Source organism: Tachysurus vachellii, chromosome 15, assembly GCF_030014155.1.
Source record: "Tachysurus vachellii isolate PV-2020 chromosome 15, HZAU_Pvac_v1, whole genome shotgun sequence".
NCBI classification, from domain to species: Eukaryota; Metazoa; Chordata; class Actinopteri; order Siluriformes; family Bagridae; genus Tachysurus; species Tachysurus vachellii.
Window position 1 is genome coordinate 14,446,488 of NC_083474.1, and position 27,562 is coordinate 14,474,049.

The 27,562-nt window shown below is 37.4% G+C and overlaps 2 protein-coding genes across 3 annotated transcripts; both read left to right on the top strand.

The window, feature by feature from the left end:
- Positions 1 to 1,577: 1,577 nt before the first annotated feature.
- Positions 1,578 to 17,667, top strand: rtn2a (reticulon 2a). 2 transcript variants are annotated; one of them, XM_060888710.1, is made up of 10 exons: positions 1,578 to 1,723; positions 3,792 to 3,845; positions 4,457 to 4,936; positions 5,685 to 5,873; positions 12,238 to 12,445; positions 12,552 to 12,690; positions 13,594 to 13,663; positions 14,562 to 14,608; positions 15,352 to 15,410; positions 15,514 to 17,667. In XM_060888710.1, the coding sequence occupies exons 1-10, from the start codon at positions 1,693 to 1,695 to the stop codon at positions 15,587 to 15,589; spliced, it is 1,353 nt and encodes a 450-aa protein (XP_060744693.1). In that variant the 5' UTR covers positions 1,578 to 1,692; the 3' UTR covers positions 15,590 to 17,667. The 2 variants fall into 2 exon arrangements, with proteins under 2 accessions (XP_060744693.1, XP_060744694.1); XM_060888711.1 differs by lacking the exons at positions 1,578 to 1,723; positions 3,792 to 3,845; positions 4,457 to 4,936; positions 5,685 to 5,873 and adding an exon at positions 8,744 to 8,828.
- Positions 17,668 to 19,575: 1,908 nt separating this feature from the next.
- Positions 19,576 to 26,267, top strand: rhoub (ras homolog family member Ub). Its single transcript, XM_060888065.1, has 3 exons — positions 19,576 to 19,952; positions 21,755 to 21,813; positions 23,756 to 26,267. Exons 1-3 carry the CDS (start codon positions 19,754 to 19,756, stop codon positions 24,209 to 24,211), a joined length of 714 nt encoding a protein of 237 aa, XP_060744048.1. The 5' UTR covers positions 19,576 to 19,753; the 3' UTR covers positions 24,212 to 26,267.
- The last annotated feature ends 1,295 nt before the right edge of the window (positions 26,268 to 27,562 follow it).

A 27,562-nucleotide genomic window follows, 5' to 3' on the forward strand; every position in this document is an offset into this window, starting at 1 on the left:
TACTTGAGATGCTGCAACCATACAATCTTAAACATGCAAAGTTCTGAAATGCATTTTGGAAAAATGCCAGTATTTATATATTTTTATTTTAATGCCATGTAGTATTTACTTAAACCCAGTTTGGACACATACTGCTAAAACAAGGGCATAATGTGACCTTCATCATGACACTATACAAAAATGTAAAGAATAAATGTGAAAACATTCAGAAAAATCAGCATGCTATTAAATGTGCATCTAATGGAATTGCATTGTTTGTGCAAACTATTTTAGGCAACTTTGGACCTTTATTTAAGCCTAAAATGACACCTCAGGTGCTGCTACAGAGGTCATTGTTTTATTTGATCATTATTTTCCCAGCTCAGAGACAAATGTTTATTTAATCAAAAATAAAATTTGAGACGTTTCTTTATTTTTTTTTTCAAGATGTTCACAGCAATTCTAATTTATTTAATTTTGTAAACACAAACATGTATATTGTTTTGTAGTTTCTGCAAACAAAAAAAAACTTTTCTAATGTAATATATTTGGAAAATCAAATTGAATGGAATTGTAAATACATATTGAACAAAGGGGAATATAAACTCAGCCGGAACTAAGAGAATGTATTTTATATACATCAAAATATTTACATAAAAGTAATGTAGACAACAAATGCTGGACTCAAGATTCCATAATGTAATGCAGCTATATTACACAGTATGTTGTGTTACAGCAGAGTTTCGGTTCAGCTTGACCAGTTATTTATTAGGTGACAAACATTATGGCATTAAGAATTAGATGCTCTATGTGAGTAGAGTATATGAACAAGAATTTAAGACAGCTGGATAGACTAAAGGACTAAAGCACTGCTGCGTCACACTGTTTAGGTAAATAAAAATAAAAGAACTTTACAGAACATAAACATAGAACAAAAGGTTAATATAAAGAATAATATAAAGATTAATAGAATAGAAAATTCAAGATTAATATTAGGTATATTTATTTCACAATGTGTATGTATTTATCCCCAATGAGCAAGTCTGAGGTGACACAGGCAGCAGTGGCAAGGAAAAACTCCTTTAGATGGTAAAGGAAGAAACCTTGAGAGGAACCAGTCTCAAAGAAGAACCCATCCTCATATGGGTCACACTGGAGGGTGTGATTATAAAAATACAGTCAAACAAATGTTGTATAGATGCAAAAGATCACATGGAGTTCACATCTCCTCTTTAGTAATTTTAATTGTAATTATAAACAGTAATATGCAAGTCTTTCTGGATAAGAATCACACTAGATTATATCGATCATTTGGTTCAAATGATTCCCAAACTGAATGGAATAACAATAAAAATGGTAAAAGAATTATTCTCTGTATTTTCACTATAGTGCCAAAGTACTCCATAGACTGTAACAAATCACACCACACACACACACACACACACACACACACACACACACACACACACAGACACACACAAAACGTGCAGTGCGTACCAATCTGGCAACCCATATAACCAAAAGGAGGTAGCGCGCGAGCCAGAGGCGCGTTATAGGATGGGTGGAAAGGAGGAGAGTGTGAAGGAGGAGCGGAACAGCAGAATGTGAGGGATCTGGAAAAGAAGAGAGGAAATCCAGCGGATGAATGAGTATCTGATGGGCGCTGGAGGGGGAAGAGAGGAGCGGTCAGGCCCAGCAGCGCCTTGATGGAGCATGGGTCAGGTTTTAGGATTCTCCCACTGCAGTGAGTATCTTTGTTTTTTTCCATCAGTAGCATCTTAGCATCCTCACCTCCCTGTACATGCATTATGTGTTATACAGCAGTGTATATGTACCTATAGTGAGTACAAATTAATATGGCAAGATAGTGCGCAAAAAGGCATGTTATTTAGTATGGTTTGGTTGTATATGATAACTTTTCGTTTCCAGCTGTCTTTGTTGAGAAAATGTATAAAACATCATCATCCTCTTCTTATTCCTCCTCTAGTAATGATGCCTGGTTTGGCTAATTTGTTTGTGTTGATGCTCTGGTACTGATGTTTGCCTCTGTACAAGGTGTACATGTGTCAGGAGTACATCACTTGTATTAATAGCATTGATAGCAGACTGTGTGCTTTCCCACCTTTGTGCTGTCCCAGTATTTTATTATTGTTATAATTTACATTGAACTGCACTTACGGGTGGGTCCATGGGTGCTGTGTGTGCTTTGTCTCACTTACAGTAAGGCCTCTCCTATGCATGCAATGTACAGAATAGTGTATCCTGCATATTAACTGGAGCCTTTCATATTTAAAGCAACATGATATAATCAAATAGCAGAAGAGTACATTTTTATGTATTTAAAAGACATAATTACTGTTTAGATTAAAGCTTTATAGGTGCACTACATGCCCCTTTCGAGTTAAAAGGTATTATAAGTGTACCCTTTCTAGTAGCCTCGTCCCTTTCCACCCCAATCGCAACCAGAAACGATACAGTTTATAGCACTACTTTTCTGTACTGTTTTAGTTTTTTCTGAGAAACAATTTGACCATTTTCCCCAATCTGTGACATTTATGTTCTGATTACCATGTTATTATTATTATTACTGAATAGGTTTGTCAGAAACCTCGTTTTCATAGCTAAACGTATGGTCGTAGTTCAGTTTCTGTAGTGTAACACGTGTCTTGTGTAGGCGCATGAGTAACGCAAAGAACATTAAGGGTAACTTTCAGGGTAACTTAAACCCAGGATTATGCACATTACTTAAAACTTCATTGCTTTAAATGTTGATTATGTTACATACAGTAGGCCTGTAAAGTGACAAAGTGACATTGTGTCCAATTTGCACAATGTTCACTCTCCAGAAAATGAGTTAAATACATCAGTATTATTCTGACAATAAACATGAAGCTTGAAACTATTTTATGATATCAATCCACTCTTACTTCTCTGTTGTCTCATGAAAGTGTTTCCAGGAAAGCTTTAAATATTAACGGAAAAAGTTTTAATTATGCAGAATAAGAGACCAAACTATCTTTTATCCCATTGATAATGGACAAAAATGTTTCCTCCAAGTTTGGGGGTTCAATTTCTGCCTCCACCATGTGTGTGGCTCAGGTGCTTCTTACAGGCACTCTGGTTTCCTCCCCAGTCCAAAGATGTGCATTGTAGGTTGAATGGCATCTCTAAATGATCTAAAGTGTGTGTGCAATTGTTCCCTGTGATAGACTGACATCCTGTCCTGACCTGCCTTGTGCCTCAAGTCATCCTTGTGCTCCTGCACCCCACTAGCATTGTAAAGGATGGACATGTGGACATATTTTTCAAATTCAAATAATAGCAAATATGTTAATGCAGATGTGAATGCAGATGTGAATGTAGATGAGGTGTTTTGCTCCAACAAAGGTCGCTCGATGTGAATATCTGCATGTTCATAAGCTAATATGTGTAATTTTTTTTATTTGTGTAAAATAATTAGAAATAAAGGAAAATCTTAATTGTAAACTGATATGAGATGATTGGATACACAGTATTTTTGGGTACAGTATGAGTTATTTGGGTACAGTATGGGTTATGTGGGTACAGTATGAGTTGTTTGGGTACAGTATGGGTTGTTTGGGTACAGTATGGGTTATGTGGGTACAGTATGAGTTGTTTGGGAACAGTATGAGTTATGTGGGTACAGTATGAGTTGTTTGGGTACAGTAAGGGTTATGCGGGTACAGTATGAGTTGTTTGGGAACATTATGAGTTATTTGGGTACAAATAAGCATGGCAGTGTTTGTGTGCTGGTAAAGTATTTGGGACTAAGTTATGTCCTTCTGTTTCAGAGGAGTTTGGCTCTGTCTCCTCAACACCTGACTCTACTCCTCCCTGTACAGATGGTAAGGATTACTTAACTTTCTAGAGGCTTAGTCAACCTTTTATGAACATTACACACCAATTAGCAATTGCTCAGTCAGCTAAGCTAACTATGTAACTGGCAGCCTTAGTTCTGTGCTGGGTTTTAGCAGCTGGCTAGCTTAGCTAATGCTGCTAAATAAGAATGTGCACACAATGACCTACCAAATTATAAAGTAGCTGACAGAAGATGTATGAAAATATATTTATGGAACACTTCTTGTTTTTTGTTAATTCTTTGTGGTATTTCATTATTCATTTTTCTTTCCTTTGTGCTATGAATGCGGTGCATTTTTTTGCTTTGCCAGCTAAGTAGTTAGCTTTGTTAACATTACCTCTCCAGCAAGTCAGCTAATGTTAGCTTACAAATTAAAACCAAGCAGTAGTAACAGCGACACATTTCGTTTGAACATGGTACTTGTCATCATTTAAGCTATATTAAATTACTGGACTGTTTAGGATGGTTTGTAAAACAAATTGTTAAATTATATAGTGGATTTTTACCGTCATGTTTTACCCGTCATGACCTTTTCTTCTGTTCTATGCTGCTACTCCTACACCAGCACTGATATTACTGATCTCTTTTTTGCCCTAGGTGGTAATGAGGAGTCAGATTTCCCAGAGCTCCTAACAGCACGGGAGTGGTCTGAGGATGAAGAAGGCCCTGAAGATGACTTTAGTAGTTCCTCCATGTGGGGTACCCCCCGGCAGAACTCCTTTGAGCTCACGTTCTCATACATTGCCTTCTCCGAGGGCGAGAGCTCCGGACGGAGAGATTCAGGCAGACGGAGAACAGGAGGGAGAGGAAGACAAGGCTCATTACGTCGTATGGACACTGTGGAAACCTTTTTACCTCCAGACTCCCCCGTTGTCGAGTGGGACCCCCTTGCCTTCATGAGTGGAGAGGAGGAGGAGCAGATTGTGGAAAACCAACTTCCTGAATCAGTGGAGAGCCACAGTCGAACTACAGAGTCCTCCGCTCAGGGTATAGAGTACGCTCCTAATGACGAATTACAGGGCGAAATAGAGGAGATCACATTACAGGAGACATGCTACGTTACAAAGAGTTGTGAAGGTACGATATCACACCTCAGTCCTCATTAAGTCCATGCTGGAAAAAAAAATATATAAATAATTTAGTGTGCTAGACTCTATGTATAATGTATAAAGGTATCATTTGACATAAAATCAGCTGATAAAACTTGGAATATGTGCTATTTTAAAAAGTTTATGATATATAGATATGTGTGTGTGTGCACTTAAGCTGCCTGATGCTTTCTGACTGGTGATCTGATATGATTCACTCACTACAGTGTAAAACTAATTTCATGACTCCTTCAGATACACGCTTACTCCAACCAACATGAAGACAGCCATAAAAAGCAAACAATTATTAAAAATTGAATATTTAAACAATGTATGTCAATATTTTATACAATTGTATATTACTTAAATTGCTTACTATTGCCAGACAGTAAGATCAGTACCACTATATGGCAAAAGTAAGTGTTCACCTGACCTGTCACATCCATATATGCTTGTTGAACATCCTATGCCAGACTTTCTCTAATAACAACCTCCACTCTTCTGGGACGGCTTTTCAGTACATTTCGGAACACGTATATGGTGATTAGTGTCGTCGTTATGCATAAAGGCCTGGGGTACAGTCAGTGTTCCAGTTTATCCCGCTTAGCAGTAAAGGGAAATTGTAAAGCATTCAAAAAGACACGTCTGTACAATTGTATGATCCCACCTTTGTAGTCACAGTTTAGGGATGAATTCCATCTAAAGAGTGGTAGCTTACCTTTTTATCATCTCCGCAGCTAAACGGCTTCAGTCATCAGAGCCATATGTTGGCACAGAATCCACAACCACATCGCAACCTGAGGGAGAAGCACCACAATCATCACAAAATCCCATTGATCAAAACACTCAGGAAGAGCCCACCAGGGAACAGTGGTTTTCTACACTTAACCTATCAGAGTGGCCAACAATACACATCCAGATCGCAGGTAAGACTAAAAATATAGACTAAACATTATTGTCAGTGTGGTTCATTCTGAAGTAATGAATCAAACACAGGGCACTTTGATTTGGGTTTAAAGAGCCTTTCCTCTCTCCTGATGGTGACTTTTTCCATCAGTAGTAGTAGTAGTATATATCAGGCATATTCTACAGCAAGATCATTAAAGCATATAATGAACACAATAAAGCATTTAATGAACATACAATTATACACACATACAAACATACATTCAAGGTGAGGTTAATGCAATTGATGCAATCGTGTTTGTATAATAGAGTAGCCTGGGTGTCACAATTAAACACACAATATATTAAGTGTAACTGCTGCAAACCCAATGGTTTAGCCTTCAGATGAAATATCTCATAGCACTGATCGCCTCAGAATGGACCACAAACCTTGTCTGTTCTTGGGGTGAATATTGTGATAAAAAATGATCACAATATTCTATGATACCTTGATACATATCACAAGATATAGGCTTGGTAAAAAAAAAGTTGTATAAAAAAAAAAAAAATGTAAAAAAAAACAAAAAACTATAGTTCAGCAATATTTTACCATTTAGAAAATGTATGTAACATGAAAATCAGGATATTTTAAACAGTTTTACAGTCTCATTATATAATTGTATCAATTAATTTGCCACTTCCAAATAGGGTTGCAAAATTCCAGGAATTTTCAAGGCTGGAAACTTTCCATGGGAATTAACGGGAATATATGGGAATTAACGGGAATATATGGGAATTAATGGGAATATATGGAAATAAACTGGGAATTTAAAAAAAATGCAGAGTTGCAACACCCCCTGCATGTACTTGCATTCTTCCATAACATGCACAGTAACACTTTATTTTAGGGTCATTTAACTAGTTGCTTATTAGCATGAATATTAATAGAATATTGGCTATTTATTAGTACTTATTAATCACATATTGATGCCTTATTCTGCATTACCTTATTCTACATTCTTAATTGTACCCAATACCTAAACTTAATAACTACCTTATCTTAATAAGCAGTAAATTAGGAGTGTTACCACATGCACAGATAATTTGATGACCTTCCCTCACACACTCACTCCCCCCTGAAAAAGAAAAAATCCATTACAATTAAATCAGTCAAGACATCATTTTTAAAATTTGTATTACCTTGAATGCATGTCTGCTTATGACCAAACAAAATGTTTATTTATTCCCTATATTTCCAAATAATTCCCATAAATTCCTGTAAATTCCCATAAATTTCCATAAATTCCCGTAAAGTTTCCAATTTGGAATATTTCCAAAATTCCCCAGATTAAGTTCCCGTGGAAAGTTTCCGGAAATTTACCGGAAACTTTCCGCCCCTTTGCAACCCTACTTCCAATCAGAGATTGTATTAATTTGTTTATTAATATTGTGTTATAACGAGTACTGATTGTGATTGTGCCAATATTGATTTTACATCATCATAGTGCCCAGCCTAATCTCATAGATAAACTGAGAAACATGCTATTGGAAATTTCAATTTAAACGCAAAAATCTAAATTTGACGTTTATTTTAAATTGGTGTTATGAAATCTGTAGCTGACCGATGTGTGACTGAACAATTGAAATTTAAAATGAAGTATGAATTTAAGCACTTTTATTTCAGTCAAACACAGATCCTGTCTCCCTTTGCTCTCTTTTACATTTACTTTGAAACCTGCTATAATTAAAGAGGAGAGAAGATACACTACAGTGTGTGTGATGGGTTCTGTGTTTGATTGGTTTTGCCTGCAAGTTGCCCATATATTACTTCAAATATAAAAAATAATAAACGTAAATAAATAGAGAGACGATGCTTTGAAAACTGGGTTTGCCTACCTTGTCATATTTTTCGGTTACTCTTCACTTCACTCAAGAGTATGCCTGTTAGAATTGCTGTTTAACAAAATATATTATTATTGTTTTCAAATTTCTTCGACTAATTTGACCAATTTTACTGTATGTAATGTATCATTATGGTCCATTATTCTTAGTCAGTTATACTCAACAGATCTGCACGCTATCAAATATTATCTGCCTTCCAGCCAAGCAAGAGCCACAGTTGATTGCACTTGTTTATTAATTAATCATAGCTGGCAGTTAGTGCTAGCTCTTATTCAGCTGATTGAAATCCTGCAGATACGGCGGCATTTTGTGAACAAGCCTGGAGACCCAGATCTACACGAAGCACCAAAATCATAAATTCAGCACACTGAACAGAAGACATAAGCATGATTACCGTCATGATTCCTAACACTAGCTGGAAGGGAATATGTTTTAGCCAACAAAGCATAATTGGGTCTCTGTGGCAACAGTCCCTAGAGATTGCTGGGATGATGCTCTAATGCTGGGGTCCTGCTGCTTGCTTGAATGTTTGCACTCACTCACAGTAGTGAGAGATGGAGTGTGTACACACAGTATACACATGCCAGATCCAGCATCCAACAAAGGCAGATGTGAGGTAGTAAGCAGTGAAATATTCAATATGGCTTCCACTCTCTTCTTACAAGGATGAAAGCTTACTTTGCCCTGTTGAACTATGCAATAAATACAACATTCTATTGCAAGATAGGCATTTTCTTTTGTACGAAACAAACTGACATAATCTGCATGTCTTCAGTTGACATACTACATTGTTTGTATGGTTTGTTATTGTTACAGAATACTTGTTTGTATCTGGTGTTTCTCATTGTCAGTCCAACATGGTGTGTATGCATAAGCGTGCCTCTTTGTCCCCCTCTTGTGTGCACATACAACCACCTCTGTCTTCTTGGTTTGGGACGGTAATGATGGAGCTATGCTATTTTTAGCTGGTGGGATGGGGGCTGTCTTTAGCAGAGTGCAGGCCAAAAAAGCTTCATTGATCTGAGCAGAGCAGGGAGGCAGAGACAGTCAGGAAAGGCCTAAACCTCCAGCAGCTCACGAAATGGCCAGCAAAGGTGAGGAATCTTGAAAGTACACAAAAACTTAATGTTGTTACTGCTGCAAAAATTTAGCCTAAACAAGTCTGTAAGGACTACAAGCAAACAAGGCTCAGTCTGGACTACATTGATCTAGTTTCAGCTCTCTACTGATTAGACTTGCTTTGAGAACGTTGGTCTTCTGTGGGAGTGCTGTTGCAGAATTTGCAGTTGGGCTTGTCTTGGTTTTTTCTTCTCACTTCAGACAGTTAGTTGGAGAAGATGAGTGTGTTATACTGTTAAGAAATAATCCAAATATGAAAAAATTCAATCAAGAACTTCTCATTAGTGTATGTGTGTGCACGACTTCATGGGTGTGTTTAAAAGGATTAAGGGTTGTATCTGTTGTATCTGGCCTTGGTGTTAGCTTTCTGTCATTTCATTAAGCAATAAATATGGAAGTGCACAATAATAAATAAATAAATAAATAAAAGCAGGACACTGTTATATTGTCCTACTGCGACTAATATCTTTATCACAGTATCATCATACCGTTTTATCTACTGCACCTTGGTTTGATTTAACCTACATTTATACTGGACATCTTAAGACCAAATGTAAACAACTTGGCTGTTTTCTAAGCATATAGAACGCAAGCTTGCAGATGTTTGAGAATGAATATCAAACCTTTGGGATTAGGTCCTTGTGTAGTGTGATTGGAGAATGTAATGCATTCAATTGTTATTTATTTATTTATTTATTTATTTATTTACTTACTTACTTACTTACTTACTTACTTACTTATTTACTTATTCATTTATTTATTTATTTATTTCATCTAGCAAGGTCCAGTTTCCCAAAAGCAGTCACCTGCTCGACCAGTTAACAATGCTTTGTGGAAAATCAGCACAAATCTTTAGCAGTATCCAGGGCAGTGCAAAATCATATACTTTTAAATAAAAAAGAAAAATGTCCATTATAGATATGTGACCAATCTTAAATCTTTGAAGTACAGCGAAAGTCTTATATTCGGAATTTATATAATCAGAATTTAAAACAGTCTTTTGTTATCTTTGAAGCTCTAATAAATGAGTCACGTGAAAAATATACTAGAAAGAGTATAATTAATGTTCCCAATTATAATGATGTATTACCGAATCGTACATATATGTACGTACATATGCAATGTACGTACCATGTAATGTACATATACTGTATCGTACATATGCATATGCAATGAATTCTGACTGGGATAAGATATATGAAGTATATAAGCATCTGTAAGAACAACAAAAACTGGCCAACAAATAACTGATATAATCATTTTATTAAGTTGTCTATATCTAAGTATATATAAGTTTGTGAAATGGCAATTCACATGATATTTAAAGACTTTGTCATAATGCAAATCTAAAAGCTATACCTGGAATACAAGACAGGAATATGTCCATAATGATGCTAATAACAGATGATAAACAATCACTATATTCTGTATCACATATCACAATCTTTTGTTTGTCGCAGTCCTACATTTAAATAAAAAGAATTCAATCAAACAACAAACAAAACTATAAAGTACTTTCTGTTGTTATATATTTCTATTTTATAGTTAACCTTTATAGAAAAAATTACTATTTAACAAAAAAGAGGAGAAAAAAACAACAGCTTGTATAGAAATAAAAGAATTTTGAAAACTAATAGTATTAAACACTCAATAGAAAATTCTAAATCATAACTGATTCTAGAAAACATTTTGGGAAGAAAACAAATTAAAGAAGAAAATAATTATATTGTTGACCAATTGTGTATTTCAATAGTTTTAAACATTTTAACATTTAACATGTGTTAAGTAAACACCAATCATGTTATTGGCTTTAATGTGCACATGCACAGACAGAAGGGAGTGTGTGGTGACTAAAGTGAGCCACGTGAAGTTAGTCTGCAGGGTCACCTGCTTAGACAACAGGCAGGTGTATGTGTACTCAGTGTCTTACAGGTCTTACAGTAGCTGATTATAAATGTTCAATCTGCTGTTGCACTCCGTCACTCATGTCTGAAGGCCAGGCATGAACGGCATTACCATTGATGTAATTTGCAACAGATTACCGAGGTGACATCTACAGTTCGTCTATTGGCTGAGCCTCTGTAATCCATCCAGACAAGGATGGAGGATGTGGTTAGAAGGCATTTAATAACATTCACACATTGTGCATGCCTCTTTTGAAATCCAAAAGCAAATATCTTCAAAAGGAGCCAGATGAAGGAAAAAGTGAATCATAATCACTGCAATATCTTACGAATCCCACCCAAGATTTTCCTTCCATGAGTTAATCAAACTGAGGTGTCTAAATGCAGGGGAAATGTCACTGTATAAATGCAAATCTTGATAGCACTGTGTCACCAGACTTCAGTTTGGAAACTCTGAGACAGGCGGGGTGTTGACAGGGGGCTAGATGCTGTTAGAGTTCTGTCAACAGGTGCTTTTGTAGCTATAGTTAAATTCTGAATATTCCCACCCGTTTCTTGAGGCTATATTTAGCCCCAGGGAACCCTAAAGTCTGTCCTTACTGTCCTTCCTCACTCTGCCATATTCACCAGAAATATACTGTATGGGGTGAGAATAAGCAGAATCGATTTTTGGCAATTTTAAGTATTGTATGTTTTCACAGTTGTATTACTCATGCATATTAAGTAGGACTTTTGTCTGCATATTAGCTTATACGTACATACACCAGTCATTTTATCATGTACATTTACTATTTAGGTCATTTTTTTTGGTATGCAGTTATTGACTTTTGCACACTTTGTCAGCCCTCATCAACCTTATACACTGAGATACTACCACAGGACTACCACCTTAAAAGTCCCTCCTGGTTTACGTATAATGCTGTTACACATGGTAGATCACAAGTGGTATATCACTGTTGCTGGGGCTTTTAATCACCACAATGTCACTAATGAGATGGTTAACAATTCACCAACAAAAAAAAGCAGTGTTGGTACAGTCTGAAACATTGACACTGATGTAAGGCTAGAGGAATTGTATTGTATTGAATTGTACACTGATAAAGTGGCCATCTAAAAGGTAGTCCATCAAGGTTGGGCTCTAATAAAGTGCTTGTGAGGTAAATCATCTATAAAATTCCCCAGCAATGCTGTGGTGTCTGATCTCATACCCTTATACCAGTGCAACATTTACTATAATGCCACTCATGCTATGTACGTCAGTGCCACAGCTGTGGTCCACCACACAAGTAAACTCTGGTCAGTGGTCGAACTATGTTGGTCAGTAACTGTTTACTTTAGTTAAAAGGGTGAAGGATGAATAAATGATTTTTTTTCTGGTGAAGCTATTCCTGTTGTTCACAGGTAAGAGCCTTACCATGGCCACTTTCATTAATCTACTATGCATTATTTTTCCTGTCTCCATGTTCTTGTCTCTCGTCAGTAACGGATCTGATCTACTGGAAGGACACAGAGCGGACAGGCATGGTGTTCACCGGCCTGGTGGTGGGCCTGCTGTCTCTCTTCCAGCTCAGTATCATCACTGTGCTCTCCACTCTTTCGCTGGCTATTGTGTGCTTCACCATTTCTGTGCGCATCTACTGCAACTTGCTGCATGCTTTTCAGCTCAGAGATGGGGCACACCCCTTCCAGTGAGTATAACTATACCCTTTCTCATTTTTTCTGTCTTAATCACTTCGGGACTGTAATAAGGAATGGATACATTACGTGAATCTGTTTTGGATGTATATTCTACAGATCCTATCTAGAAGTGGACATTGGTCTGTCTGGAGAACAAGCTGAACACTATATGCAGAGAGCTATATTCCTGTGCTTTGCTGCTCTGGACACACTGAAGCGCCTCATCTTCGTAGCTTGCCTGTTTGACTCTCTTAAGGTGAGATTCATGAATAGAAAACATTTGTTCAAGAAGGAAGGATAATCGTTTTGGTTGTAGCCTGTGGGAATTACAGTAGTGTCATAACAAGCATAATATGTTAGTTAACCATGGTGTATTACAAGTCTGGCTGAATGTAGACCAGTTTATTTCCATTATGTCCAGTTTTATTTCTGAAACATTCAAACTGCCTGTGTAGTTGTATTTTTGTACCCACTGTAGTACAGCATTCCATGTACCACCTATCAACACCCCTCTGAGCACAGGCAAAATGCTACTTCTCTGACTTCAAGTGAAGCCATAACAATTCCACCCCAAAGGAGTAGAATTTTGTTAAAAAAGTACTTTTCTCACAAACATGTTTTGCAGATATACACAGTTGTTGTTGTTGTTGTTGTTTTTTTGTAAAATTCATGAATGGGTAATAGCTAATTAGAATTGTACTTATACTAATTATTTTTAATCTTGATCATAAAACCCAGGGTCCTAAACGTCCAGTTGATTACTTGTAACATTTTAAGAGACTGCCATTCTTCTAGCCATCATATAACTTAAATCTCTGCACCCAGTACCGTGTTCAGCAGGCTCAGGAACACTTTTAGCAAGCACCGAATCCTTGGACCCTCATTCTGACCTGAGTGGTATGTGTCATGGGGCAGTCCAAAAGTAGAGGGTTAAGAGAGGTTTCTAGTTTCAGTTGGTTGTACTGGAATAAACACACTGACTAATATTAAGTGAGACTCCTGTTGTTGATTGACAGGCTCATCAGTGGATGATATCATCTTCCACCACAAATCCCTCCAAAGACCAGGGTTCGGTCATAGTTGGACAGGAACATGAGCCTTGAGTGACTCTTTGAACTTTTATGTGTATTCGTTAAATGAATTTTTTCTTTATTTGCAGTTCCTGTTGCTGATGTATCTGGTGACGTATCTGGGAGCTCTTTGCAATGGCCTTACTTTGCTTATTATCGGTATGAGCACTTTTTTTTTACATTAGACAATATTTTAAGGCTGTGAGAAAAGTTAGAAAATACTTTTCTAAAGTTATTTAGAAAAGTAGTAGTACTAGTTTAGAATATGGAAAAACAAATATGGAAAATTTTCTATGCTACCTAGTGGATCCTACTTTTTAATGCTAGAGAAAAATTCTGCATAGAAGAATTTTTTTTATCTTCTGCACACTGTCACTAGTGTGTTGTAGAATGTTCCACTCTAGTACTATTTTTTTTTTTGCACATTTCTAATTTCAAATGACTCTTTCATTTCAAAATTGTAGTTCAAACAATTTATTAAAACACTGTGTAATATTTAAATCTTGCGTGGTGTTCAGGTCAAACTGACCCATTTTATATTCTTACTAAAAGCGTTTTGCATTTATTGTAAATCTTCCACACTGGGAGATTCATTTTTGTGAGGTGCATTTAATTTTTTTTTTTTTTTTAGATTTATGCCACCAAGGTCTTTAATATAGTGTATTTTATTACACAAATTATAACTTCATCACAAATATGAATGCCGCTTTCATTTGTTAAATGTGATTTAGTAATCGCAAACATTAATCACAAATGTTAACTGTATTGTTTATGATTGAGGTAAAGACAATATGTGAGTGAATATAACACAATGGTTGTTTTAGCTTATATTATATTTAGCTTTGATAAGCCAAATCATTACATTAAGAAGTTTAACACATTATGTGCTCTCATAAACAAAACCACCTACTAAACATTTAAGAGAAAATCGTTAGGAACTTAACAAGAAATGCAGGGTAAATTTGCAGGATAACATTGAGGATTAAAACAAATAAAAACAAATTAAAGCTACAACACCACTGTTTTTAATGTTCTGCTTGGATTTTTTTTCCCATAGGCGTGATTGCTATCTTCTCTGTCCCTCTCTTCTACAACCGGCACCAGGTATTAATTATATTTTTCTTATTTAACTTACCTTATTCAGGGGGCACGGTGGCTTAGTGGTTAGCACGTTCGCCTCACACCTCCAGGGTCGGGGTTTGATTCCCGCCTCCACCTTGTGTGTGTGGAGTTTGCATGTTCTCCCCGTGCCTCGGGGATTTCCTCCGGGTACTCCGGTTTCCTCCCCCGGTCCAAAGACATGCATGGTAGGTTGATTGGCATCTCTGGAAATTTGTCCGTAGTGTGTGATTGCGTGAGTGAATGAGAGAGTGTGTGTGTGTGCCCTGCGATGGGTTGGCACTCCGTCCTGGGTGTATCCTGCCTTGATGCCCGATGATGCCTGAGATAGGCACAGGCTCCCCGTGACCCGAGGTAGTTTCGGATAAGCGGTAGAAAATGAATGAATAAATGAATGAATGAACTTACCTTATTCCAAATAATATACTTTAGGTGTTTGGTGTATAATCACAAAATTTGTTAATCCACTCAAATATTCTCAGATATTCTGTTCTGTGCCCTGTGGAAGAAGCCAGAGTGTGTGATGTAATGTGTGCCTGTGTGCAGTTTATATCATGTGCATACACTGAAATATATCAGAAATATTATATATTCCAGCATTTCTAGCTTGAAGCTATGACCATGTAGACTGTTACTTTTTTATTTTTTTATTTTAAATAACCACTTTATTGTCTGCCAGTGTGGTCCTATCATGTAAATACTTACAGCTCTTTGAACTTCCCACTTAGGAAAAAGTGGACAACTGGGTTGCAAAGGTTCAAGCTCATGTTGACAACATTAAGGACATGTGAGTTTTCATATTGATTTTTTCTCTTTAACAAAAAATAAATGCTTAACAACAATTTAAGTGAATTTGTGCAATGGTATTGCGTATCTCTTTTCCAATGCAGCCTGAATCGATTGGCCCAGGGTGGTGGCCCTGCCCCTGATCCCACCCCAGGCGGCGCCAAACCCAAATCCCAGTGAGGCGTCTTGGAGGTGGAGTGAAAGATAATTAGGGTGGAGCAATAGGCTGTCACTATGATGTCTTAATCAATTCTGTTTTTCGGAGCACCACTTTCAGATTTACTAGAACAGGGACTAATAAGATACTGTGTAAAAAAGAGTGAATGGGAGGAGAGAAGGTAGCATTGGTTTTTCAAGAGTTTAAAATGACTCTTTTGATGCATGATGAGATTCCGCTGGACGACAAACAAAAGCAGCAGGGCCTTGAAATCAAATCAGTGGATTTCTGAAAGTTGTCTGGAAAAGAGGAAATTGACGACATCAACGAACCTACAAACTTGAACATATGAGGTGATGCACAAGAACATTTAAAAACAAGAGACTGGGGTTTGCATAATGATGAGCCAAATTCGAGAAACCCCAGGACCAGTTTACTGAATCATCCTTCACATTTGACAGTTTTTAATGAGAATGTCATGTGTATATATGTGTGTACACGTACATATGTGCAATTAAGATCTTGCGAATTTATCCTGTTACATCCTGAGATCTGAGATCTATTAAAACTCCCGTATCATTTTCTTTTTCCAACATTTTCCTTTGTGCTATTTTAATGCCTCTTTAAAATAAGAAAATTATGTTTTCCTTTCAACATTACAATATTCTATAGCTATAGTGAACAGATTACATTACATACAGGAGTACATCTGTCTCTTAAATAAATTGGTTCCTTGAGGGTTATTATGGTTAAATAAAGGGTTCTAATATGTCCACTGTATTAGACATACACTGTTTACAATAACATCTTTCTGAATCCCTCAAGTGAAACTTTCCTTATTGAGATGCACTGTATGTCCAAAGGTATGTGAACATTCAACCATTACACCCATGTGTGTTTTTTGAACATAGCATTTTAGATTTAGTCTCAATTTGATATTGTCCGTTATTCCAGGAAGGCTTTTTACTAGCGTTTGGAGCATAGCTGTGGGGATTTGTGTTCATTCAGCCCCAAGAGCATTAGTCAGGCACTGATGTCAGGTGAGGAGGTCTGGTGTGCAGTCAGTGTTCCGGTTCATCTCAAAGGTGTTTAGCAGGGTTGAGGTCAGGAATCTGTAACAGGCCACTTGAGTTCTTCCACCTCAACCTTGGAAAAACTTGTTCTCACAGAGCTCGCCTTGTACACAAGCCCATTATCATGTTGGAACAGGTTTAGGCTTCTTAGTTCCAGTAAATGGAAATAACAATGTAACTTAAGTAATCATTTGAAAGCTATAGCAATGATAACAATCTACTTAAATTTGTAATCGAAATTGGCTGAGAGTTTGTCCATCGTTTTTTTACAAGCGGAGAAGCTTCAGAAAATATGCAGTCATTTTCAGTATTGATGCTTCTTGGTTCATGCGGTGCTTCGTGGCATTGTTATATAAGGAGTAAAGGTTTCGGTGAACTGGAAGGGTTTTACAATTAATACAGTCCGTAAAATGTCCTGTTATCTGAACGGTGCCATGATTACTGATCTAGGAAGCTGACTGAGACACACCCATACAATCGTGTGCTTCCAACAGTTTGGCTTTCATATGGGTGTAAAGGTCATGTGTCCACTTACTTTTTGCATAAAGTGTATATTTTAAACCTTTCTCTAGTACACAAGCCCTGTAGTCACCACCTGCCTTGCACATTTTAGTGTTTTCTCTGCGATAACACATCCCCTTCAGTATAAAGTACATTAAATGAACATCTCTGCTCATCTAATGCTTGTCAGATGTGTGTAAGAATAAGGTGTAATATTTACATGCATAAAAATAGTGATGAGAATGCTGTACCTCCAAAGTGTACACACAAAGCTCTAAATTGAAATGGAAATTCAAGCTCATCACTATGTAATGCACATGATGCGCATGATGATATGTGATCTCTAATCCAAACAGAAAGTGGAAAGCAGTATGACTGCTGTTGTGTTACTGCTGCCATTTAGACCGGAGACCTGATTTGTGTGACTCCAGTCATATCATTGAAAACTTGATTTGGATTACAGTGTATATGATGTCTCTAAAAGAAATCGTTTCTAATGCTAAAGAATAAAGTTTATCAGGAATAGACATCCAGTGTTGCTGCAATGCCAATAACACTCCATGCCAGATGTGATCTAGAACAGAGGTAGTAACTCTTTAGTGTTGTAACTCTATGAACTTACAAAGTGTCAGAACAAAGTCCTTGTCATTGCATATTGATCAAGCTTCTCCCTCAAACCTTAAATTAGGCCCTTATCTTTGTTATTTTTATTATTATTATTATTATTATTATTATTATTATTATTATTTATAAACCTGATCTTAATTGTGTTGGGAAAGATCTGGGCCTGGTTTTGGACAGCTTTCTACAGACCTAATAGAGGAATGCAGTCATCTTAATTTATATACTGTAAGAGTGCTATAAATGTAATCAGAGAGATATCGTGGTTGTGCCCAAACAAGTTCCACCATTCTGCACTGCTTTTCACACGTTCATCATATTATCCTAAACTAATAAACAAAAATTTGATACCGGTATTTAACTTAGTCAAATAATAAATTGTTCTATATCTCACCAGATCCTGCACAGCAAAATCAGCAGTGTTATAGTTACACCTAGAACAGTCTTGTAGGACTGGAGTACAGCATGGATTTGTGATTTTCCTGTTCTGAGACACCACAAGGTGTTAGATCATGTGTTAGATCATCTTTGCTGGAATGCACCTATCTAGGACTGGAGATAGATACCATGCTGTATAAATGTTAGGACGTATTTTTTCTTTTATCCTAAAATCCTAAACATAGTCTTTTTTTGTATTTTCAAAAAGCAAAGACAAATCTTGATTCTTGCAATAATATGATGGATATACACATTAAAGTGGTCTTAAAATTACAAGTGGTCTTTTTTCATACATGCAGCAATACAATTTTGTGTGTGTTATTGTGTGTCAAAGTATTGTTATAAGTTTCCTTCATGTTTATGTTTCTGCAGATAGAAAATATTCATCTCTAGATCTAATTCATAAATAAACCAAATGTAAAACACTCAGTCTCCACCAGAGGGAGACACACACACACACACACACACACACACACACACACACCTCTAAAGCAAATAGGTTCTTAGATGACCTACGACCTACTGTACAAACGAACAAATTTGTATCCTGATTAGAAAGAAATATTTTATTGATTCCGAATGGTAAATATTATGCAGGCAAACAGCACAGTGTACAAATGAAGTGATGCACAAAGGAGCACAAATCAAATAGTAAATAATTACCAAGTAGATGACAGTAAATGCCCAAACAGCACGTTTCATGTAATTACCTTTAATAAAGTTTAGCTTCTGAAATAGTGCTTTTAAAAAGAGCCATCATTTGTACAGACAATAAATCATATTGTGACAGGAAAATAACTCTGGAGTGGTAATGTTTGTATATTTATTTTATTTAACAGCAGATCCTTATTACGATCCTCATTAACAAACATGCACTTGTGTGTGTGTGTGTGTGTGTGTGTGTGTGGGTGTGAGTGTGTGTGTGTGCGTGTGCGTGCGTGAGTGCGTGTGTGTGTTTGTGTGTGTGTGTGTTACATATACAACGTAATAAATCTGTCCATTGGTTGTAATAAATCTGTCCAAAGTTGTATTTATGTAACTTGTATAGAAGATTTTTATTATATGCAAATTAACCTATATGACATAACCTTGCACGTCTTAATAATTCTTTGGAAACAAGTTGCAAAACAGTCCTGTATTTATGCAAAATTTCAACATGTTACATTTCAGATCTTTCTGATACGAGTGAAAAGCCTTTTAACACGTTTTACCTGCCCTGAAAGAAACACAGCACCTCACGCGCTACGTTTCAAACCATGCGACTTAAACAATATGGGAGGAGATAGTCTAATTAGACTCGATTTAAAGCTTGTGATAGGCGGAGAGACCCGGGGGGTGGGGATATTTAAATAAAGCAATAGTTTAAAGTGCCTTGTATTGAGCGCGTGCATGTAGTTCACTGTGGTATACATGGATCTGCTACTGTCTGGATTTTAATACTGAATAATATCAAGATAAAGTAATCACTGCTGGAGGAACCATGATTATTCGGCTGCACTGAGTCTTTTTGAGGCTTCGATCGTCCGTATTTTCATTAGACTTTCGTGTGTAAAGATGGATTATAACCCTTTAATGGCTCCTCCGGTTCCGCCACACAAGCCGCCGTGCAGCCGGACATCAGGCTCTCAGGAGCGGCTGCTGAAGTGTGTGCTGCTCGGGGACGGAGCTGTGGGCAAGACGAGCCTGGTGGTCAGTTACACCACTAACGGATATCCCACCAGATACGTGCCGACTGCCTTCGATAATTTCTCCGGTAAGGAAACGTGTGGCTGTGACATGAGGGATGTTATAAAGCAGGTGTTGGGATGTGAATTAATATCTGCGTGTTACAAAGCGTTTCTCTGACTCACACTGAGTTTGGTTTAGTTTCATTTATCAGCAGTTATCCTTAATGAAGAGCCCACAACAATTAAAGTGAACATTTTGGCCCTTAAATCTCTCTATCTGTCTCTGTCTGTCTATCTGTCTGTCTCTGTCTGTCTGTCTAACTATCTGTCTCTGTCTGTCTATCTGTCTGTCTCTGTCTGTCTATCTGTCTGTCTCTGTCTGTCTGTCTAACTATCGGTCTCTGTCTGTCTATCTGTCTGTCTCTGTCTGTCTGTCTGTCTGTCTATCTGTCTCTGTCTGTCTATCTGTCTCTGTCTGTCTGTCTGTCTCTGTCTGTCTATCTGTCTCTGTCTGTCTATCTGTCTGTCTCTGTCTGTCTGTCTAACTATCTGTCTCTGTCTGTCTATCTATCTGTCTCTGTCTGTCTATCTATCTGTCTCTGTCTGTCTATCTATCTGTCTCTGTCTGTCTCTGTCTGTCTATCTGTCTGTCTCTGTCTGTCTATCTGTCTGTCTCTGTCTGTCTGTCTATCTGTCTCTGTCTGTCTGTCTGTCTGTCTATCTGTCTCTGTCTGTCTGTCTAACTGTCTCTGTCTGTCTGTCTAACTATCTGTCTCTGTCTGTCTGTCTATCTATCTGTCTCTGTCTGTCTATCTATCTGTCTCTGTCTGTCTGTCTATCTGTCTGTCCGTCTATCTGTCTGTGTCTGTCTATCTATTTATCTATCTATCTGTCTGTCTATCTATTTATCTGTCTGTCTTTCTGTCTGTCTATCTGTCTATTTATCTATCTGTATGTCTGTCTATCTGTCTATTTATCTGTCTGTCTTTCTGTCTGTCTATCTGTCTATTTATCTATCTGTCTGTCTGTCTGTCTATGCTTACATGCTGTCTGTCTGTCTTTTCTATGCTATGTCTGTCTAGATCTTACTTGTTACACTATAATCTGTGTGTATATATAACATTAAAGACTATTTCGATACTATTGATATAAGAAATAGTTCATTTTCTCCTTAATTTGAGCAAAATTGCAATTCAGATAAACTGAAGGGTGCTGCACGATTAAAATGCATTCAGTCATTTAACACTTTGGCTTTTCATGATGGAAAGTTCAAGAATAAGTTGCTTAGTCTGATTGCTTTTAATATCTGAACAGTGGCAAGGTGTTTTTTTTTTTTTTGTCTTTTTTTTTACCTTTAATGGGTGCAGAAAGTTTTGACCCCAAGCATTAAGAGTGATGTAATTGTCCAGGACTTCAAACCAGATCTGACATCTCGAAACTGCGTCACTTGTGCAATAGCACAGGTGGCACTTCAGAGGGAAAAGGGCACAATCAAAGGCAGATCAGATGACGGGGATTTGAGCACAATTACACAATGCAGTCTGCCAACTGAGAAAGCCGGCGGGTTTTACTTTGTATCTGTAGGAAAAGTCTCTTTGTGTGTGTAGGCAGTTCACCAGGTTGAATATTTCCTTAGCTGAGCTACTGCAGAAAGTTCAAGCTCACTGGATTTTACTGGGTCAGGTGAATCAGTGCATGCAAATCTCTGGATGTGTATGTGTATGTGTATGTGTGTGTATGTGTATGTGTGTGTATGTGTGTATGTGTGTATGTGTGTATGTGTGTATGTGTGTGTGTGTGTGTGTGTGTGTGTGTGTGTGTGTGTGTGTCAGTGGGATGCAAATTTGCCTCACCTCTTTTTCTTTTTCTCTCTGTCTCTCTATTGCAGCAGTGGTACAAGTTGATGGACAACCATTACGACTGCAACTTTGTGACACGGCTGGACAGGTAAAGACATCTCCACTGCCCTTTGTATTCAAACACACTGATGTGTGCATCATACCTTCAGACTGTTCAGACATTTCAGACAGGAGCACTGCTCGGTGACTCCCTCAGTCTTCACCTGAATGCATGTGCACCCTCCCTGTCTGGGGCAGACTTGTTCATGAAGGGAGTGCAGTGTTTTACCTATAGACATTTCAGGGCTGTCAAGGCCACAGAAAGGATGTTTCATAAGCACTGACTGCTAGTGAAACCAACTGACCTTGAACAGACTCTGTAATACTATTCACATTCTCAGAGAAAAAGGAACTAAACAAGAATTTTAAGGTACATTGGTGTGGTTCCTGTTAATGGCATGTCCTTGAAATTCTACAGTGTGTGTTTCAAGACCTAGAAGATCTATTGATGCACATATTTTAAAATACATTTTCCTCAGTTTTGCCTTCGAGAACACATTTCTGTTGTTCCCCGCTGGTGCAATCTCCTAACTTTTCTTTTCTAGCTCAGGAGTACAGAATGTGGAGCGTATATAAAATGGTTGACAAGTGATTGAAGAGTAATTCAGGTAATTAAAATAGATTAGAGAGCACGCCATATTGTGTGGCAACCACAGAGACGTGGAAAAAAAAAAAAAAGTTTTTCAGCCGTCCCCATCCTTCTCTCTACCTTTCTGTATATGAGCTGTACAGGCTTAGAAGAAGAAATGTTCAACCACCAGTTTTGCCTCCAGGCTCAGTTCCTCATGCCAGGTTTATGCCTTTACTACCTTTATGCCTTTTTTTCCACTGCATTAAATCTCTTCATTTGCAAAGGTCTTGAAACTATCTCACTCTGCAAACAGTTTTTCTTTTGTGTGATGTATGGGTTAACCAATAAAAGGCTCTGCCCTCTAATACAGTACAGTAAAGGAAGGCAAGCTTTAGCAAACACGGTTGGCAGATAAGAACTTTTACATTCTCAGGTATCAGGAAAGGGAAAGGTGAGAAAAGGAAGAAAAAAAACGAAAGTGCTGATGAAGAAAATCAAAGATACTATTTATGGTGTCCTAAAAAACAATGTGTCCTCCTTAATAAGATTACTTCATATGTTAGTTCAGGTAAGACTTTAAGTCCACCAAAACCAGTTTGTGCAAGATGATTTATATAAATGGCGGCATTTCAGATCGGAAAGCGAAGGGTTAAGCACTTTTGTCAGAGCCAGGCTAAGTCGGTGTTTTTAAAGATTTAAGAGACCCTGTTGTTTAAAGCTTTGTGGACCTATAGTGTTAATTTACTTGATTGGCACGGTATAAAGGAAAGGTGTAGGGTGTGCCAGAGCTGCACGAATTGGCAGAGGTTTAAAAGGCTTGCTGCTTGAACACCGTGTTCTTCAGTACTTGTGGGAGGTTTCAGCTTTTGCCAACTTGAGAGGTTAGAGTTAACTGATTCTGCAATTTCTAAAACGTGCTGTTGATGGATATACTGTATGTAATAGATTTACAATTCCAACATGGGTTTTAGGATTGCATCAGAATCATGAGGTTGCTACAGTTTTTCTGAAACCTTGTCAATAGAGCATATAAAGATTTGTATGGAAAAAATGTAGGAAAGTTTTAAACCAAATAAAATAGTTTTTGGCATATTAGGGTGGAACATTCTTTTCTATAGGAAGCTACTGGAAAAATGTCAAGAGATTTTAACGGCACCATGTCTCTGTTTCTATATTAAATAATATTAGAAAAATCATTTTATATTTACCTTGACTATGAAACTCAGATTATATGAATATACAAAGCAGAAATGCCCCCAAATTTGCATATCCCACCCCTTTTCCTGACACACTGAGGTTGCATGGCTTGAGTAATCGTTACAGAAAAAATGGTCACTGAAGTATATTTTCATATACTAGATATAGTCACACCGTTTACAATAGAGTTATATTAATTTTTCATGATTTGTCTTTCTCTCAGGACGAGTTTGATAAGCTGAGGCACTTCTGCTACTCCCGCACAGATGTCCTGCTCCTCTGCTTCAGTGTGGTTAGTCCTGCTTCCTTCCAGAACGTGTATGAGAAATGGGTGCCTGAGATCCGTCGGCGGTGTCCGCTCACCCCTGTCCTGCTGGTGGGTACGCAGTGCGACTTACGCCAGGATGTCAAGGTGCTGATCGAGCTAGCCAGGCGCCGTGAACAGCCTGTACCTGAGCAGGATGCCCGCGCCCTTGCTGACAAGATTGGCGCCGTGACATATGTAGAGTGCTCAGCTCTGACGCAGAAAAACCTTAAAGATGTGTTTGATGCTGCCATCTCTGCTGGCCTGCGCCAGTCTGAGAGACGCGCCAGACGGGAACGCAAGGTTCTCAGTACAGCCGATAAGATGAAGATGCTCTCCAAGGCCTGGTGGAAGAAATATGTGTGTATCCAATAACACGAGCCAAGCTGTGAGTCATCGACGCACATGGACAAAGTGACAAAGACTCTTGACTCATTCAGTGCCTCAAGCAGATGGACTGATCATGAGCTGCTCTCACAGGGGTGTGAGTGCAAAGTGTGTGTATGGAGAGCAGTGTGTAGTCAGCGAGATTATTTCACCAAAGTGAGGGCTGAAGCATTACTCGTATCAGCTTTAGCTATCAAGTCTCGGCCATAAGCTGTTTGAATAGTTACAGCTATCTCTGCCACTCTGAACTCTGGCCAGTTCCAAGAATAATTTAACTTGGAGCTGAGGAGTGTTGATCTCTTAAAAAAGAATCAAGACAAATTGTACACTTCACTTTTTTTGCCATTCAGTACGGTTGAAAAGTTTGGAATCCCTCAGAATAAATTACATTTGATTCAACATTCATTATTTTATGTGAAATATGTTTAGATCTAAATAATAGACCAGACAGCATTGAAGTAGTTTAATAATCAATAAATGATGCATAATTGACAGCAGTGATGGATATTATAGCTGGGCGATTATAGCAAAAATATATTGTATCACTACAAAACTTTACAATATGGATCGATGTACAAATGTCCATAAGAGGATTATTAAGATACAAAGTTTTTTACATTATGGGTTATTACTAAGAGAAATCACGGAGCAGGACAATATTATAAAATCGCCATGGTGTTTGCAATTTTCTAAGGAAAGCGTATTACAATTATTATGTTTTATTACAACATTGACGCTGTCCTAGCGCCCTACAATAATGTTTAGCGTCAAGATTCGATTGTTTTTGATCCTAATACTAGAATTTCCACATAATATCCACATCTTTTTGGATATGAATTTTATTAATAAACTCAATAATCTAGTCTCAATAATCATTTACAATTCTAGTCACATTTCAGGACAAATTTATTATTTTTTTTCAGAAATAATGAGTTCCATAGCGCTAACATCAACGACGAATCATTTTATACGAGTATCTGAGGTGATTTCAAACTTTTGGATGGTAGTGTACAGCATCAAGTGCACAAATAATTCTATTTATGTCTGTTAAATGTGTGAATGAATGTTTTGTTTAATGCAAAGGTATTCACTTGCATTTCAACACTGGATCTCAGAGCTGTTTTCATTGTGTTTATATATATATACAGTATATTACTTTTTGCTTAGTATCACACTATGAAACTAAACCCCTAAACTTCTTTACTGCCCATCTTTGAGCTCATGGCACCATTTGCGGTTACTGTTAATGGCCATTCAGTCAAGACTTCTGGGAGTGTTAAGTGCTTCTCATGTGGCAAAACATTGTAGTGTTGAGAATATGTTTCGTTTCAGTCACCTCATCAGCGTATAGGACGTTAGCCGTCGGTAACGACAGGAACATTTTTACTGATCACTCAAACTTTCAGTTCTTCTCTAATGTCAAGGAAAATGTTTCAGGTGTTTTATTGCATTTATTTCATAATTTATTGTTGCAGGTATCTTCACTAAATCTTTGATGACTGGAGCAGGTTTATTTGAATAGCACAGGACTGTTTGTCATGGTTCTGTCACCTCAGTTTCATGGTCGTAGTGCTCTTGGGTGGTTTATTGGTTAACACGCTGGCTTTAACATTTGTCATTGTGGTACAACAGGCTTTAATGCTCGGTGAGGTAGTGTGACGTGTGACCAGCCTAAATATGCAGTTCCCCTGTTGCATTTTCTCACTTTGGTCTAAGTGTAATTGTGTTGGTTATCTGATGAATGGGACATGTTTGCTTCTTATTATTCAGAAGCCATTTATTTTCTCTATTAAATGTTTGAAGACCTTTAGCAATAAACTGTATAGCAAAGATTTATCAAACAGTTAAAATGACATTGACTGTGCTTAGTTTGTACAGTATATGTGTCAGTGCCATAACTTTATCACAGTAAATCCAAGTAGATTTATACATTTTTATAACTATGTAATTCTTTCTGTACGTGTATGATCACACCCTATGGTACACATCTCAGTTATGGTTTATTATGGCAAATAAACTTGCTTCTTTGAACTAAAAATGAAAATGGCATCTTTTTTTTAACTTTGTTCAACCCTGAAATCTTTTTGTGTAATGATCTTACAGTTAAACAATCTCAAACATCTCAACTGGAGGCTGTAATAAATAGTAAAAATGACATAATTTTTTGGTTTTCAGATTCCTTTATAAGTTTGTTATATTGAAATGAGTGGCCCGTACCCAGCCCCTGCATTGTCTGACGGAGCGTTAATTTAAGTAGACTACGTGGCTAGCACTTCCATTGTGATTATGTCTACACCAGCAATTTCGGGGCTTTGTTTTGTCTGAGTCAAAAGCCAATTGCAGAGGAGAATAACTTTAAACAATATAGTGTGTATTTTCTCAAGGCCAAACAAAGATGCAGGAAAATCTTAATGAATGCTTTTATAAGCAAGGGAGCCATTTTTATATGAACTGCTTTTGCTTAGTTAGCAATCCAATTGCAGGAAAAATCTCTAATAAGGCTTTAGCGTTATGAAATAGAAATGATTTGTAAAGCATCCAGAGATACCCACAGTAACCATATTCAAAAAATATCTTTGAGGAGTATTCCAACATTTTTTCAAAGTAACCTCTATACCACATTTGTATTGTATATGTGATTACTACAAAGTAATTGGTAGTAATCGGCTGGCACTCCATCCAGGGTGTATCCTGCCTCAATGCTCGATGACGCCTGAGATAGGCACAGGCTCCCCGTGACCCGAGGTAGTTCGGATAAGCGGTAGAAAATGAGTGAGTGAGTGAGTGTCTGCGTTCAAGTTCATGTAGAGAGTAAAGGGCTTTTTACAAGAGATACAATAATCACTTGTCCCCCATTCTTTTTTTTGTGAGAGGCAGATGGGCAGGAGAAGCAACACAGGCAGAGGGACAGATGGGCTCAACCCCAAGAAACCATTACACATGTACAAGAGATTTTCTTGTTTTTACAGTAGCATAAAATGATCAGCTGTTTCAGCTAGAAATTATAGATCTAGATTTACAATTTAAAGCTAGATTTATAAATTAGTTGTAAGGTTGTAATTAAGGAAACTAAGTAAGCATATCCTCACTGTTTTATTGTTTAAATTCTCCTTGGAGAATTAATTAGAAAGACTTTCATATATGTCAAAAACTCCAGGTAATGTTCACACCTTTACTGTAGAAAAAAGTCTTTCATGAACATCTGTCTCTAGTATATTTGTATATATTTAGTATATATCTCTTTGTTTATGTAACAGCATGTAATCCATCCTTAGCACTGATGTTACCTCTAGTAATTCTTTCTATAGCAGCCTGGATTGAAGAAATAAAGTTCCTCAG